Source organism: Zonotrichia leucophrys, chromosome 2 (assembly GCF_028769735.1).
Source record: "Zonotrichia leucophrys gambelii isolate GWCS_2022_RI chromosome 2, RI_Zleu_2.0, whole genome shotgun sequence".
Lineage (NCBI taxonomy): Eukaryota > Metazoa > Chordata > Aves > Passeriformes > Passerellidae > Zonotrichia > Zonotrichia leucophrys.
The window spans coordinates 121376031-121392973 of record NC_088171.1 but is presented as its reverse complement, the minus strand read 5'-3'; the positions used below and the strand labels follow the sequence as shown (position 1 = coordinate 121392973).

At 38.4% G+C, this 16943-nt stretch overlaps 1 protein-coding gene across 4 annotated transcripts in view; it reads left to right on the top strand.

Moving 5' to 3' along the window:
• The window catches only part of STAU2 (staufen double-stranded RNA binding protein 2), a 172162-nt gene extending 156644 nt beyond the window's left edge, over nucleotides 1-15518 (top strand). For all 4 annotated transcript variants that reach the window (XM_064706228.1, XM_064706231.1, XM_064706230.1 and 1 more), the window contains 2 exons: nucleotides 13457-13545; nucleotides 14391-15518. In XM_064706228.1, coding sequence (XP_064562298.1) covers nucleotides 13457-13545; nucleotides 14391-14484 — 183 coding nt within the window. In that variant the 3' untranslated portion in view covers nucleotides 14485-15518. The remainder of the gene's footprint in view (nucleotides 1-13456; nucleotides 13546-14390) is intronic.
• Nucleotides 15519-16943: the final 1425 nt, after the last annotated feature.

The following is a 16943-nucleotide window of genomic DNA, read 5'->3' as shown; positions in this document are numbered from 1 at the left end:
TCAGTAAAGTTTTTGGACATAGATCTATATTTTTGACTGCAACTGTAAATGGAGTAAAAGCAGGTTCATAGATGCAGAGCTCAGTTAATCAGAGACAAGGAGTGTCTAACCTTCATTTGTGACTTACTAGCTGGAGAGGTTCCTGAATTTAAGAAGTTCTTGGGGAAATTTGGTTCCTGCTGCCTCTCTTGAAGCACTTTTTGAAGTACAGAGTACCCTACAAGTATCACTTTTACCAGAAAAACACACAGGACAGCAATCAAGGAGATGACTGAAGGTGCCACTTACTACTCTTTTTATCTTTCTACCTATGCACTAGCAGCTTGAAGTAGGTCTTAATGACTGAAGCAAATCCAGGTGAACAAGGCCAGTTCCTACTTAAATCAACATACAAACAGCAACAGAAGCTGAATCTGAGGGTAGATTTGGCATTTCCTTTAAAAAGGAGACCTGTAAGCAGTAGAAAATAGAAAATAATCCAATAATATTGCATCTACTATTTCAAAAGATGCACAGAAAGGTAATGATTTTAAGTGAGGAAAAATCCTTCACCTCAAGACGCATTTGCTAAGAAATGCTTGAAATTGTGTGTTAAAAAGCAGCTCTGGACTAGGCAGGGGGAGAATATGTATTATGAGGCTTTTCTGCAATGGTGTCATTTAACTTGATCACCAGAGTGATGAGCCACTGAAGGCAGACTAGTTTATTTCAACTCGAGGAAATACCCAAATACTCTCACAAGATTTTGACTTAAAAGGAGAAGCAATGAAGTCATATTAGAGCTCCTGCATTGCAAAATGACAAGTCAAAATATTCTACTTTAAAAAAAAACGAAAAAGATAAGATTGAAAAGGCACAGGAGGGATAGAAACAGTATAGGTTTGGTTTTTTGTACTAGAAACCCAGGATTTTTTCTTTCCTGCTTGTTGTATATTGAAGGAAAACTTGGGGGCACTTGAAAAATATTCTCATACATGAGATGGAGACCTGAGTCAGAGCATAAGGCTCAACTTCTCCTTTTCTTTACTAAGGAGCTAGACAGTGCACAGCTTTCATTTATCCACCAGATTCAGCAGCATCTTCCCACTTTTCAGATACTGCCAGAATTCTCAGACCTAAATGGTAGGTTGGAATTTTTATACATGTAATCTAAATTTTAAGAATCTGTAGAAGACATCTCTAAAAATTAGCCTTTTCACTTGCCTCCTTCTGTCAGAATATTTGATGCTTTCCATACACTAACTCTCAAAAAAACCTGGTTTTATTTTGCATTTCACCTCTAATTCCAAGCACTGAGAGCTGGGAATGCTGGACACTATGGGCTAGTAAGGAATGTATAGGAGCTTAACAGCAGGAGCAACAGACCCAGGTTAAATATTCAGTGACCAGGAACAAATGTGCCTTTTATTTCATCTCCCAGCTAAAATCCTAGATACAGTTTATTGGCTTTAAACTTTTCTCATTTAGTAGAATAATCTAAGCTTAGTGTTTCTTCTTAATCACATCCACTTAAAATGGGACATATATGGCTCTATAAATTAAGCTAGCACAGAAGTATTCTTTGTTTAAAAGACGTGGAAATTGCTTGACAGTTAACTGTTAAATGATGTCTAAAATACCTGGAATTTTCTCTGAAGGAGGTTATGCCTCTACTGAAAATGACAAAATCAAGTTTAAACCACAAGTGATGGAAATGTACCACTTGATTATCTCAAAGTCAGGAGCTAAGTGTATGTCTGAAAAATATTGAGCTAAAGTGTTTCTTCAAGGTGATACAGCAGCTTAATGGCAGGATCATCTTCTTTTGAATAAACCAGATTTTTTTATCCCACAAAACTCATCAAGAGTACAAGTATTTCCGTTCACTTTTAAATAAACTAGAGACCTGTTGAACTTTTCTCATAGAGACAAATCAGCAAGGATATGAATGTGGCAACCAAACAGTCATTAGTGCAGTGGTTATATTTTGCACTTGTCTGTGATGTTTTGACTGAAGAGTCTACCTTGGACCTAAAAAAGCTTTTCTTAGAAATCATACATTCCCATACAAAGTTTTTTCTTCGGTTAGTATTTTTCTGAGGAAGAATTTTGACCAACTCTCCACTAGACTCCTAGTTGAATGTCAGATCCAGCTGCTTACCTGTACCCCTGAAAAAATATGTACAAGTCTCCTTTTAAAGGAGCAGCAAGTTCTGCAGCATCCTTGTAATACTGATGTACTTCTTCTCAAATTTGGGGTCCTGACATAAAAAAGGCTGGAATGAAGGATATGGTGTTGCACATACCCAAGTGAAGGCAGGGAGCCAACAAAATGCTGTTGTAATTACAAGTGAACATTCTTGTATCATAAAACTGTAAAGAAAAAGCTATAAATCAGAGCTGGCCTGGTGGTCCCTGGCAGCAAAGTGCAAAAGATTTGAGCTCATTCTCTGAGCTAGCCAAGAGTGGGATCCTCATGGCAGCAGCAGCTCATTCCAAGGGAAGGGCATTCCTCGTGACTCCTGGGTGATGGTCATGAAGCAGTGATTTTGGTGGGAGTCAGATCCAGCCTTCAGCCCTGAAGGAGTGATAGTCTGTAAAGTGCTGGCCATTGTGAAAAGTAAAGCAAGCTGTTAACCAGAGGAATTTTGTCTTCAAGAGGATTTGTGTGTGTGTGTGTGTGTGTGTGTGTGTGTTTAGGAGCCTGCTGCTTTCACTGTTAGGTTTGCACTACTGTTCACATCCCAGTATTGGATCACTTCTTGTACTTGAGGATGCAAACTGTCCTTTAATTCAGGTAGTCAGTTTCATATTTCTGTACACTCACTCATGACAACAAATCATGCTAAAACCTTTGTATGGACATTAGAAAAATGCAAAGAAATTAAGTAATGCTATTCAAAATGTCATTACTGAAGTTTCCATCATTAATGAACCCAAATTTAAGCTTCAGTTAGAAATGGGATTTTCTTCTACCCTGGAACATTCTTCTCTTTTCAGATGTCTCACAAGGATGTAGATCTTTAAAAATCATTGATATATCTGGATAGTTTACTAATTTCAAAATTAGCTAAGTAGCAGAAAGGTAGGAAATTATGAAAGCTGTTATTATTGGGCAGTTTTCTAGAGACATTCTTTAATACAAACTGTGTGTGTTAGTATTTCCTGTCCCTCTGAAAGATGTGGCTTAATCTGCGCCTACATTTACAGTTTATGTTTGGAAAATAAGATGATGTACTGTTGTTAAAATAAAATAAAAAAAAATCCTAAGGGTGTGCAAGTGATTACAGCAAAACAAACCCCAAATTGACAGCTGCACAAACAACACTTGCACAGCAGTGGTAGTCAGCTACTAAGAATGACCAGTTTCCCATCATACTGGTCAGAATTTATAATTAATATCACATTTGGGGAGTCTTCTGTAATAAAACCACAATTTAATATGGTAACTCGATTATGGAAGAGATAAAGGAGAGTGGACAGAAATCCAGGATTGTTTTGCAGAGTATGTTACCTCCCTGTTGAAAGCAGTAAGAGAGCAAGACAGACAGTGTTTTCCATATCAGCCCCTCCAGTGGTTTAAGTGGTGCAATCCTGAAAGGTGAGGGGCTCTTTCCCGAGCAGATGTGACCCCCTGCAACTCTGATAAACTTCCCGAAAAGATGAGGGAAATTTGTACAGCACAGGATGTGCTCAGCACATTGAGGGATTGAATTAGTAATGTCCCTGATAATTGTGGATACCTCATTGTAGGAGTCAGTTTTTATTTAAATTTTTTTAATAGGAGTATACACATCTGTCTTTATACCCAGCAGCTTTTCTGGCCCACAAGAAGTCCTCTGTGAATTTCCCCAACTGAGCTCAGTGGGATCTCTGTCAGCTGCAAGATTTATGTCATCTTTTTCAGTCCTGAGAACTGTTCCTTAAGCTTTTCACATCTGGATTTAATTGGAAAGACATTAAAAGACATTAAGTGTGCTGGAAAAGCATATTTTAGAGAAGATCTTTATGGACACTTCCATTAAGGGAGCTGATGGTTGTAGGTTAAAATGGGATGAGGATGAGCCATCAACAGTTAGCAAAGACAAAATTATGTTACAAACTACTTCAGATGAGAAGCTTGTCCTGTTGATCTTGGGTCTGACTCTGCTCGCACTTAAATCAGCTTCAATTAGGAAAAAAAATACCAGCTAATGCAGTGAAAGAATACTCTAAGATCAGAATCAAAAACTTTTTCCTTTTGGAAACACTCAAATTTCCAATTACATGCCATATATGCTAAATATAATGCTTTTAGCTGTCAATCTAGATTTGGTACTTTGTTGGACATACATGCAGACTTGTAAAATGAGACTTGGAGAATGAAGAGGGAGATTGGTCATTAGGGCTCTGAGGGTGGAAGTATCCTTCTCTGAATGCCAGTGTGCTGGCCACAGGAGTTGAGTTTCACAGAAGCAGAGATAGGATACAATTTAGTACATGGGCTTCATTACAGATGTTGTAATGCAAGAATATACAGCCCCAAACTCCCGCATTGTTCCAGCTACAATTTGCTTCTTGAAGAAACCAATGGCCAATGCTTTGCATTAAGGGTGATCTATTGCTTTTGTCTTCAAACCGAAGTTTCTAGTCATGTTTAGACTGACAAGAGCTTAAAATTTAAGGTAATGGACTCAGTATGAGAGAACAAACATTCTTTCATTCTAAAATTGCTAAAGCCAAGGAATCTGATATTTAGGAAATGGCTCCCATGTCTAAAGCAAAGTGTATGGTCTTTAGACATAAAACTATGTCAAGTTTAAAGAAAAAAATAGGTAGTTTTGTTAAACATTGTAGGGAGAAATATACTCTTTAGAATGTTTCAGCAAAGAAAAATTTTTGAGAGGCTCTCACCAGTCATCTTCTCGTAAAAGGGAGACTTTTACTCCTCTATAGAAAATGTTTTGCATTGTTGGGAAGAAGATAACTTGATGAGTGATAGTGAAAGGAATGAGGCATTTGAATTAAATGGCTGCATGCAGACTTCAAAATTTTCTGTCATTAAATACCTTCATTCAGAATCTCCCTCTTTCTGTCTTGGCCTATGACAAAATCCATGTAAACTAGTAAAACTGATTCTTACTTTTATTGCCTGACCTTGAGCCAGCACTTTCTGTGCTCATGTTCTCTCGCTTTGATTTCCTTCTCTTTTAAAACAGCATTAATTAAATTAGCTCTGTTCTTTAGTGACACTTTGTCTCATGAAGAAGAGGATATTGGCAAGGAGAACCAAAAAGTATCTAAACACTAATGAGAATGTTTTACAAGTTCAATTTACTAAGTGAAAGAGTAACCATGTGGATACAAGTATTGAGTAATACTTGATGCCTTGAATCTTGTTGTATACTGATTTTGGCGTGGATATTTTGGAATTCATAAAAATCTTTTAATATATTTTGGGTTTTTGACTGCTCTGTATAAGCAATTGCCTAAGAAAACCATTTAAATAACAGAATAAATGCTTATAGCTCATTAATTTTGTTAAAAGAGTTCTAGCTATATCTCCATTACTATGTGGGTCAGGGCCCATTCCCTCGAGGGGAGTAACACTGTCATTTCAAGTATTGACACCCATGCAGTGAAGGCAGTGGCAGTGATGTCAAAACCAGGATGGAGCTCTGGAGGCCAGATGAAGGAAGAGGATTGTTTAACACAGCATATTTTAGAAGTCATTGTAACCTCTTGCACAATTAGGAATCTTAGTCAAATTATTTAAAATCAAGAGGTCAATATCTTCTGCAATGTATATAGGGTTAATGGCAGCAGACTTGCAACTCTGCTGCAGTGATGTGGAGAAATGCCTATAAATAAATAAATAAACAAACCAGATCATTCTGAGAACACAGCTGACAAGGATATTGTCCAGCCATCAGCGATGAGAGAGTGATTCATGGCCTTTTTTCAATGCTGGTGCAAAATTTCGCCTGAGGATATGCATTCTGCTGTTTTCAGCTTTATGTTTGAAGCTGTCATTCTTAAAATTTCCTATAATTTTTGTCTGCAGCTCCTCAATCATGCTTGAGCGTTGTCTTCGTTGCATAATTTAAACCTCCACCTACCAATACAATAATTGGCCATCTAAGTACTGTCATTTGGAAGTCTCTAATTACTGAAAGCCCCTACATTACTTAAATGTCTACCTCCTTCTGAAAGTTAGTGTTTAAGTAGCTTTTGTCTAAGGATATAAAATTAGAAGCAAGATTAATTTAGGGTTAATTGCTGTCTAGTGAAATTCTGTTGTATATAAGTAGTGCAAACACTTGGAAATTTTATTTTAAAATATTTTCTTTCATGTTCTTAAGTAAGCTGTGATGATTCGTGATTCTTTCTGTATTTGTTCTTGGAATTGCAGCCACTGAAGGAAAAATTTGGAGTCTTGAATTTAGAAATAAATTTACTTTAAAAGAACTTCCTGAATTCTAGACAAAATCTACAGCAAATACACTGAAAAGATACTGAAAATATCTGATAGAAGATTTATTTAACACTTAATGCTGTTTTAACTGTTTAAGATTTATTTTAAGTGCTGGTACTGGGGCCCAACTTTCACACCTCACTTCACCATAAGAGGATGTAGCACCTCAGTAGATACTGGCACTGGACCTGAAAGATCTTTTGAGATGTTCATGGACAAGCATCAACTTACTGGTTTCCTGCATAAATTGCCATGAAGGCAAATGTCTTGATAGCACTTGAGCACAATACCCCTTTCAAGTGCGAATATGTGTGTGGGAGGAGTCTGAGAAGATACAGATTAAAGAACAATCCCGTACAGTCTGAGTTCCATTCAGATCCTTTAGCAATCCCTTCTTCTCTTATTCCTATCTGCAAGTAAAAATACAACCTAAACTTGGCAACTAGACTAACCTCTCCATGCTGGATTAATCTCATATTCTGTTAACTTTGATGTGTTTGACTTTGAGTATCATTTATTAAATCCCCTTCATATAAAAACCTACCTTTTACTAATTTTTAAATAGGTTCTTTTCAGCTTTTCTCTCTTTGTGATTGGAAAGTTTTCCATCACCATTAGAACAATAGAACTGTCTCACCCCAGATGATTATGCAGCACTTTCTTGGGCTTTAAGAGAATGCTTCACCATTCCTTACTCCTGGAATTGTTGCATGGTCGCAAGAATGGCAGTCAGATTTTGGGTGTGGGGGTTCACATGGAAAATAAGCTATGCCCAATTGACTCTCTCTACTGTTAAGCAGTCTCTTCAATAGATGAAGTAGATGAATTTAGGTTGAAGATCAAAACCTATGGAAATGAAGTTCCATGTTGAATAGTGTCTTTCACTCCTGCACTTCTCAGCATATTGAGAGGCATGGAGGAATGAGTACACGTGTCCAATAAAACTAGGTGGGACAAGGTGACATGCATGCTGTTGATAGAAGCTCCGTTTAATATGCTGGAAAAATTGTTCAAGAACAGTTAATCCTTATTTTAGGATTACCCTCAGAAAGCTGGCAAGGTCAGGCTGTACATGGATTGTGTGTCATTTAAATTCTGGCTGCATGATTTGCCTGGGGGCAGCATTAACTACAACGTGGGACTTGTTCTAAGCTACATCTGTGAATCATCATTCTTTGTTTGAAAATAGTGAACTCCTCCTATCCTCCAAGCTCCTTCTCTTGACAGGTGCAATCAGTAGCCTTAAGTGTAGTGCCTATCAGGTGACTGTGCCTTTGTGCAGAGATTAATCAGTTTTGGAAAATGCTATTTCCATGTAAACTACACGAGTTAATCAGATTATAACCTTGTGTTTTTCATGCATATCATAAACCATATGAGGAAAGAGCTTAAAGTCATTTAATTAAGGTTTACACTGTGTGCTGTGAAAAGCCTTTCCGAACTTAATATTCAAACAGATTTTAACATTGGTTCACATGAAATCTAATCAACTGGAGAGAACAGCACATTGAAAGGAAAGCAATGAAAACTCCTAGCAGGAGTTATTGCTTGCAATACAGTAAATTCATTTACAGCTGAAGCTGTGGGAAAAAGGGATTTGTTTGCAATACTTGGGGTTTTTGTTTGCCTTGAATGTAGCCAACCTGACAAATTCAAGAGAATTAAATAGGTATGTTAAGGAGTCAAATTTTAGCTACTTTGTGTGCATATTTGTAGGTCTACACAAAGAAATATATCTTCTCTTTGTGCATTTCTCTATGCATGAAGTACTGAGTGTGGGCAAGTTAAACACAGGAGGAAGCTTAGTAAAAAATTTCTTCATCTAGAGAAATGAAAAGCAATCACCAAGAACAATAATTTGAATACATACACATTTAAATAGTTGCTCCGTTTTGGGGCACTGAACCTTCAAACTCACCTCTATAGCTGTAATATTGTTGGGGTTTTTTTCAATAGCCTTTAAATGTGAAATTAAAATCCATATATTAAAAATTCATGAAGTGCATCTCATTACTGATGCAGACAGCTTTGCTGTGATGTTATTGCATAGCTGACATTGCCTTTTGAGGGCTCAATAGTCAGGGAGAGGTAAAGAAACTCACTGATTAGGGGGACACATTTGATTTAGAGAATAAATAAACATTGATTTGTTTGTAAATACTACCAGTTTTGCTCATGCTCTACTGTTGTCTAGGCTTTTGGCTAGAAACTTAAATCCAGGACTAGAGTTTGTGATGGTAACCTGGTATGCAAACATGTTCTCAAGCCTAAACTTGAGCAACAGAGACTTGCTGATGCATATGGCATGTGACTACAAGAAACATGACCACAATGAATCATTTGACTCAGCAAACTCAGTCCTTAACTAAGACCCAGCTACTAAATGCAATAAAATCTTGTCCTTCATGAACTTCTCTAGACCCTGACAAGTCAGTCTTGCAGTTTCTGCCTGTAATTTTATGTCTTCAGAAAACACTGATTAAAGCCAAGCTGAATATGTTTTTTCATGTACTTAGAAAATTGATGTTAGGAGGCATATTGCCAGCAAAGTAACAGTATGAAGCAGTGTGTTTATTAGGATTGTCTCAGACCTCCTTGGTAAAGTCAACTGGAAGAGCCACAGAGGAGAGCAACAAACTTTTACAATTTTCAGTTTCACGGAATAAGCTGAAATGTAATATAGATTTAAGAGGAAAAACACAAACCACATACTGTGTTAAAACAAACGTGGAAATTTTATCGTGAGGATGTGATCTTAAATGCACATGGGCTAGTGGAGTGCCTGTCTGCTGCTCTTGCTAGAGAATGATCTAATGTTACTAGATTGTCATTATAAGACACTTAATCCCCAGAGTAAGAAACAGGAAGAATATTTACAAGTTTCAGTGCTATTTACTAATTGCCAATTGACTTGAGGAAAGCTAAAAAATGAATGGAAACATCCATCCCCATCCTGATACACACACATACTAATAATGGAAATGGCAGCCAAGACAAACAGCTAGCAGCGCGGTGCATCCTGTTGGCATCGGATTTTTGGCAGTGTTGTAGCTACACAGAAAACAAGTGATACAAGAAATGTGTAAAGACATCTGTTCTGTAACCTATGGGGCTTCACTCACAAAACAGTTGTAAAATCTTCTGGGGGAAAGAAAAATTTCTCTGTATCTGTGCAGATGCTCTATTGTAAGAAAAATATCAATGGAAGGAAGTGTTGAGCCTTTGAAAGAGGAAATTGTTCACCAGATTCGCTGTCAAATGTTCCATTCTTTTCTTTCCTTTTCATTTAACCTAAGTTATCTGCCATTCATAAGTCATATTTAAGCCAAGTGGTGTAAATCTATTGGGACTAATAGAATTGAATCATGGATTAAATTACCCTGGTGTCTGCTTGTAACTCTTCTTCACTGCAGATTACTCGAGCTCTGTGTCGCTCTGCTGACTATTCAGGTCACAGCCCTCTAAGCTACCAGCTTCCTTCCTGAATCCAGCATCTTCATGTCTGTCTAGGGGCATGATGGGGAGAGAAGAAACATTAAAGACATCAATTAAGATCCAAAGTATTGTTTACTCACCTGCTTCTCTTAGCTCTTCGCTTGCTGATCCTTCCAAATACAAGCAAGCTATGGGAGAAAGAAGGGGGGGGGTGGTTAGTACACTGCTAGGCTCTCTCTTACCATTCCTCTACTCCCCTTCAGCCACAACCCATGAATGAGCCTTTTAAAAAGGAAATAACTTTTCCAAAACTCAAATTTTGTTGCAAATGTTGGGATATAAGTAATTAGGCTTCCCCCACAGGTAACTTATGGAGAATGAGACATGGTTCCATGAAAAAGAAATCAGACCTCATAAATTAGGAAACTGGAAGTTAAAGAGGGACTGTGAGGTGTGGGAGATTGGGAGAACCTGGGAAAGAAAAGCTTAGCCCTGGGAGCTGCTGAAGTCCTGGGTGGGAGTGCATTTAGGAGCTGGAAAAATGCAGACTTCAACAGTGCTCACAAAAACACCTTGATACCTGTAGCTGGCAGATCAAGGATACAGGCACAGGACTGCTTCCCTGCTGATTGCTGTCTCTGATATTTGGTTTCATAAATGCAATAGGTCTGAGATTTTATCTTTTATGTCATATTTCAGTTTGGGAAAGGCATGGCTTGAACAAGAGTGAGATGGCGAAATGAGACTGCACCATGTTACAGGCATTAATATTTGGAAATTGTGTTGGTATTAAACATGCTTATCATTGAACACCTTGAGTCATATTATCATTTTATGTATTTTCTCTAATTGTTCTGCATTTACCTTATTGACAGCCATATGTTCCCATTGACACCTAGTGATCCATGCTTATAGGCAAAGTGTTCATTATTTTGTATTGTAGTACTTTCCTTGCTGTTAGAAGCAGAGAGGGGCTCTCTTGATCTGATTTTATTAAGCTGGTGGCTAATAGAAGTATCAAATCAGTATCTAGGAAGTATCAAATCAGTTTTCCTGGAAAACAACCCTGAAAACTGCTCTGTAATTTATGTGGTATGCCTTGCAAGTAGTCAGTTCTGTGAGTAAAACAGTAGTAAGCAACAGAGCTACTCACCAAATCTAGAATTTGTATGTTTGTGTTGGTCTAATTAATCTCTTGATGATTTGGGGATTTCATTTTCCCCTAATTGAGACCAGACTGTTCTGCAGATCATATGATCAATCTGTGATTTAATCTTGAATGAAACTTTACTTGGCTCTACTTACAAACTATGATCAGGGCATTTTTGTCCAAGTCATTGTACAAATAAATAACCTGAACACAAAGTTCTTCCACAATAAGTTTACAATTCACACATCAGACCAGGAAGCTAAGAGTGGGTATGAAAAAGTAAACAAGGTGGGTTGAGAAACATGTGAGGTAGCAGTTTAAATGTGTGGGAGGATCTGATGTCTCAGCTTCCTTCCCTCCTTGCAGTGCTACCTGGTAATGGGCTTTGGTTTACCATACGTAAGAAGGAAGGAGATTCTGATAGTTTTGCTAATGTGCATCAGGAAAAAATGGATGTGAGAAGACAGGAGATTATTGGGTGCTGGTCCCTACCCATTGGATTCCTTATCACAGTTGCTAACCCATGACCAATTAAAGTACAAGGATACACAGAAGCCCAAATCACTCCCCTTCCTCACATGATGAGTCGTGCTTGCATTGTGATGAAAAGGACCTGAGGGAGAGGAGGAGAAGAGAGAAATTGGGATGAAGAAATATGTTGGGTTACTGGAACAGGAAAGTTTCAAGGACAGTAGTTGAAAATCCTCATTGCCACTGGAGGAATTATTTGTGATGAGCAGTGATTTGCTGTGCAGTCAAGATCAAGGATGGAAAGATAGATGGTGGTCTTATGGGACTAGAGAATACACATGTGAAACTTGTGAAGGGACACTATGAGGTGCTAGAGAAAGAATTTTTGTGAAGAATGTAAATATATCAAAACATCAAGAAAGGCAGAAGAAATGAGGAAAGAGAAAATTCTCTCTGGAGAACTCAGTGAGTGACAAAAGTGAAAGATCCAGTAGTGGGATCTCATACAGGGGGCTCACAATACATGGTAAAGGTGGAGTGGATTGTAGTAATCTGAGGTTTACCAAGACACTTTATAAAATGTTCAGCCTTTTTTTTTTTTTTTTTTTTTTTGGTCAGGGAGCAAACCATAACATTTCACAGACTACAAAGATTCTACTTTCATGCGTGATGGGTGGGAGTGCCTTGTACAGCCTTCTGAGGCTTTAGCAGCTAGTCATTACTATAGACAAATATGGGACACATGGTCTTTTACTTTGGGGCAGCCTGGCAATTTTTGTGCTGTTATTCATCTCACCAAAATACACATTGTCTAATAATATTTAAGTTGTATAAACATACCTTTCAAGCGAAGGAGTTGTTGAGAGAATCCAGGCAAAGAATTAGTACAAAGGCAAATCTAATACTTCATTACAATGGCAGCTCCTGTTCCAGGCAGGGTCTCTGCTTTCTGAGGGAAAGGAAGATAGAGCCACAGATTCTTTCTGTCCCAACAAATAAGAAGACAGCAGCAATTGCTGCTTCACTGTGAACAGCAGTTTAGGGCCTCCAGTCAGTTCCACTGCTTGAGGTGTTAGCTTAGGGCACAATGTGGAAAGTCACCTTTTCTTTCCCCTGTGATTAGTTCTGAATGCATCTCAGGAGGAAGTGATTAAAAAGCAAAACCCATTTTGCGGTTCTGCTTTACATTTCACCTTCTCAGTAGAAGTGACCTCAGCTGTTTTATTGTGCTGGCTCTATCTTCAAAGTCGGCCATGTGATGTCAGAGGGTTTCATAATCAACCTTTTCTGAATCAATTGCAGAAAATTATTTTTTTTACCAAAGCAGATAGAGGCAAGAGAAGAAGAGAGGACTCATAGCAGATGAGGCAGAAGTTGGTCAATGAAGAACGCAATGGAAAATGTTATACAAAAACTGACTGTTCTTCTATCCCTGATTCTCCCTAATCTCTCCATATAGGCTCCCCCTGATTAGCGCATTTCACTCACTGTGTGTTAGACCTCAGGCTGTAACATTGTTCCAGATCTGACTTTGGAGTGCTGGTAGTGTCCTGCTGACCCTCTTCCCACTTCTCACACCTTCTGCAACCATTTGCAACTCAAAAGTTTCTCCATAGGATCTCTGAAAAGTGTGGGCTCTAGGAAAGTACGTGGGGAAGCTGGAGAGACTTTACAGCCAGAAAGCCAAAAATCATAAAAGTCTATCCTATTCTTTCTTAAGTGATGAAGCTTGCATTGGCACAAATGGGAGTCACTGATATCCCCAGGAAGGAGATCTCCTCAATCCATGCACAAGCACAGCTCTTTATCATGGAGCTGTTGTGCACTCACTCTCTTAGCCCTGTAGGCTGGATGGCTTCAATATACAGGAAATTATTGATTCTAGAAAATCAAAACACACACCTTCCTTCATTTGGTGCTAATATAATTGTGCCACTGGGTTTTTTGACAACTCATTTTTTCTTTAGGCAGCGTTAAGTGCCTTGAAACAGTTTTCAGAGCAAGGACTGGATCCAGTGGAAGGAGCTATGAAAGTTGAGAACGGTTCACATGAAAAGTAAGTACCATTTAAATCCTCTGCATTTTAATGCCTGTGTGGCATGGTAGATAAGAAATGTTAATTAAGAGCTTAGTTGCCCTTTTAAACCTATGCAAAATTATTTCCTCTGGAATTTACATACAGTTTGTGACAATTTGAGAGGATAAACACGATTTCAGGTTTAGTGTAACTGATAATGTTTACTAATTAGCTATGAGATAGTCAGTCCTGTGGAAATGCTAAAGAAAAGGATTTTCTTTTCATTGTATGGGTTCTGTGTAAGTAGCATAACAGGATTTTTGTCAAATGTGTTGTAGCACATGATATTGCCTGTAAATAAGCATAGCTATCTGCCAATAAGTCATTATGACTGCAAGCTGAATTTTACCTCAGAGAATTTAAAAGTTGAAATTTCTTTCAGATCTTTAAAAGCTCTGATATGGAATTTAGCTTTAAGCAGTAGACAATAGAACAGGGTTTCACACTGGATTTTCAATTATTTAAGAAAGTGGGATTGTCCATCCAGTAAAGATTTTTTTTTCAGCTGCCAGTCAGTTTATGTAAGAAAGTAGTCTTGTGTTACTAAATAAATTAGGAAGTAATAGAGTAAAATAAGTAAGACTAAAAGTGGCATTTGGAATTTCCAGTAGATATACTAGGGCTATTTATAAACTAATTTAATCAGAAACATTTTTCCATATGATCTCATCAGCATAGTATTTGAACATAAATATTGTTGTTTCACTTTAAAATGTTGCCTTCCACAGTGACCTTTGAATCTCATGTGCCATCTGGTAATAAACATGTCTTAAAGATGTGCAACCCTGGACCTTACCACTCTTGTTAATGTATTAATCTTTCAGACAAGTCAAGCATCTGGGAGAGAAAGCAGACAATAAACAGACTAACTCAGGCACCATTGCTCAGGACTGCAAGGATTCAAAGGCTGTCGTCTAGGAGCTTCCCAGCACCCACGGCTGCCACTGCATCCTTATAAACCTGTCAACACGCAATAGGGTGTATGTGTACAAGGAAATGAATGACTAATACCATTATTTGAGTCTTATGTGAAGACAACACTATTCTAACACAAGAGATAGTATACATGGTACTGTTTATTCAACTGTGGAAAAAAATAAAATTGAACATTTCCCTTAGAACTCAAGATCAGAGCATAACTCAATTGCCCAGAGGCAGAAGAAGTCTGATCGTGTTACTGGAGGTTAAAATAACAATGAATTAACAAAAAGTGTTAGGGAAAAAAAAAAAAAGGGAAACTTTACAATTGATTAAAATTGATTAATATTGAGGAAAACAAGTCAGCATTGGTTCAGTTATACAATTTTTTGTAGTGTAGTTTTAAGTTCAGCTTACTGTTTTTTAAATAATGCTTGAATATTTTAAAATTAACCAATGACAGTGCTGTGAGAATTGTAGTTGTTGTCTTCATATATAGTCATACAGCTTATCTTTTTATGCAGACATTATGCATTCTTCATTCTATATGAATATGTATGACTTTAAGATGCACTACTCAGAGTTGTATGCAAACAGAAGTTTAAATCTTGACAAGTATTTGCTTAACATGAACAGATGTTAGTTATGATCATTTTCGATATACTCCAGGAAAAAAGCAAATATGGTATTTGATTTTCCTTGCCATAATCAATTAAAGAGGCGTCTTGCCTCCAAGCAACATTTTCCCCTTCGATTCTGCTCTCTGTTGTGTGAAGCACATCTACACCCCATTCTGTGTGTTGTACCAACCCACCGTTTGCATCAACTGAGTGTTTTTAATCTCTGCATTCGGACCAAGAGCAAAAGGGAGGACTGCAACGTTATCAAGCCAAGGGTGGAAACTGTTGATGTGAAGATCATTCTTTTGTGAAAGGAGTGGCAGCAGAGATAAGACCTGTGGCTGCTCTGTACCAGCATATTTCTTTTAAGTGTGTGGCCAAATGCAGTAAAACCACATCAGTTCATGTGTACAATGACAGTGTCTTCTCTTTCTTTATCACTCACAGTTAGACAACTAAGAGAAAAAAAAGGAAAAGAAAACAATTAAAAACTAGCAAATGACTGGCTACCACACTAGAGCCAGGTTTTAACCAAGCTGTCCCCATGCCACCACTTTCTACAAAATTACTGTGTTAGACCAGACATACTGGTATTTAGGTCATTTATGTATCCAAAATACAGATTATTTCATCTCATGCAACAGATAAAGCTTAACTGCATAACAGCCATGACAGCATTGCACAAGATTGTAGAAGCACCAAAACCAGAGATCACAACTCAGTGACTCATGCAGAAAAGCAGGGGAACAGCAATGTGAGGAAATGGTGCAAGGTACAGTGGCATTGATTCACCTCTGGGATGGGCTTTTAGGGGAACACGCATCTTGCTCTGCCAGAACCAGTGCTTGGGGGCCTTTTTTTCTACTTCATGTTTCTCATGGGTATGATTCACTCTCAAGCCTGGCAGATAAGGAGTCTTTGTTCTAAAAGTTTGAAGTTTTCTAGGGTCTGACTCCATAAAAGAGTCAGGAACAAGCCGAGCCTTTCAGTTCCCACAGATTTCCAGGGGCGTTTGGCACCTGGCAGACTCGAGTTATTCAGGCAGCAGCACACAAAAATAATTAGCTCTTACACACCACCTTTCTCAGGGATATGTTACCTGCCTAATTGGCAGCTGGAGCAGAAATTCTGCTCCTTCAGCTCATCAGACAGCTCAGAGAGCTCAGAAACAGCCGCAGTCTGGGCTTTAGCTGTACCTGCCATTATGCAGGATACAAATGGCATTACTGTCCCCTCTCAGGCAGAGCATGAACAAAAGCAAGAGGCAAACCCATTCCTCTGTCCTAAGGGTGAGATGCTGTGCTTACTGGGGAGAATGTGACAAGGAGACTGACAGTATGGTGTCCCTGGCATCAACAGAACATCTGTGGTGTGTTCCCTGTCCCAGTAAATTTTAGATTAATTGCTTTGTTGCAGGTGGGCTCTGCATTGAGCACCAGGCTTACTCCAGTGCATGTGGAGTGCAGCAAAGTGATGCTCACTTCACTCTCAATGATCAAATTGCAACCAAATGTGTGCAACCAGCTGTCTAGGCCCAAGAGAGCTCATTGAGCCTCTTCAATCAAGGCAACAGTAGAGAAGGAGTGTCTCTGTGAAACTCTTATTTCACATTCTCTTGCTTGTAAGAACTATGCTTGATTCTGATTCTGACATAAAACAAGGCAAGTAGCTGAGTTGGGGGGCTCACTCCTTTTTCTCAAAACTGTAGAGACATGGAGCAGACTGGGGGAGGAGGGTCATATAGTAGCAGAAGTCCTAACTCTTCCAAAAGCAGGGCTGACTAATGATTGTTGTAATCACAAGTTAGAAAGTCTGCAGCCTTACGTCAAGTGCACACAG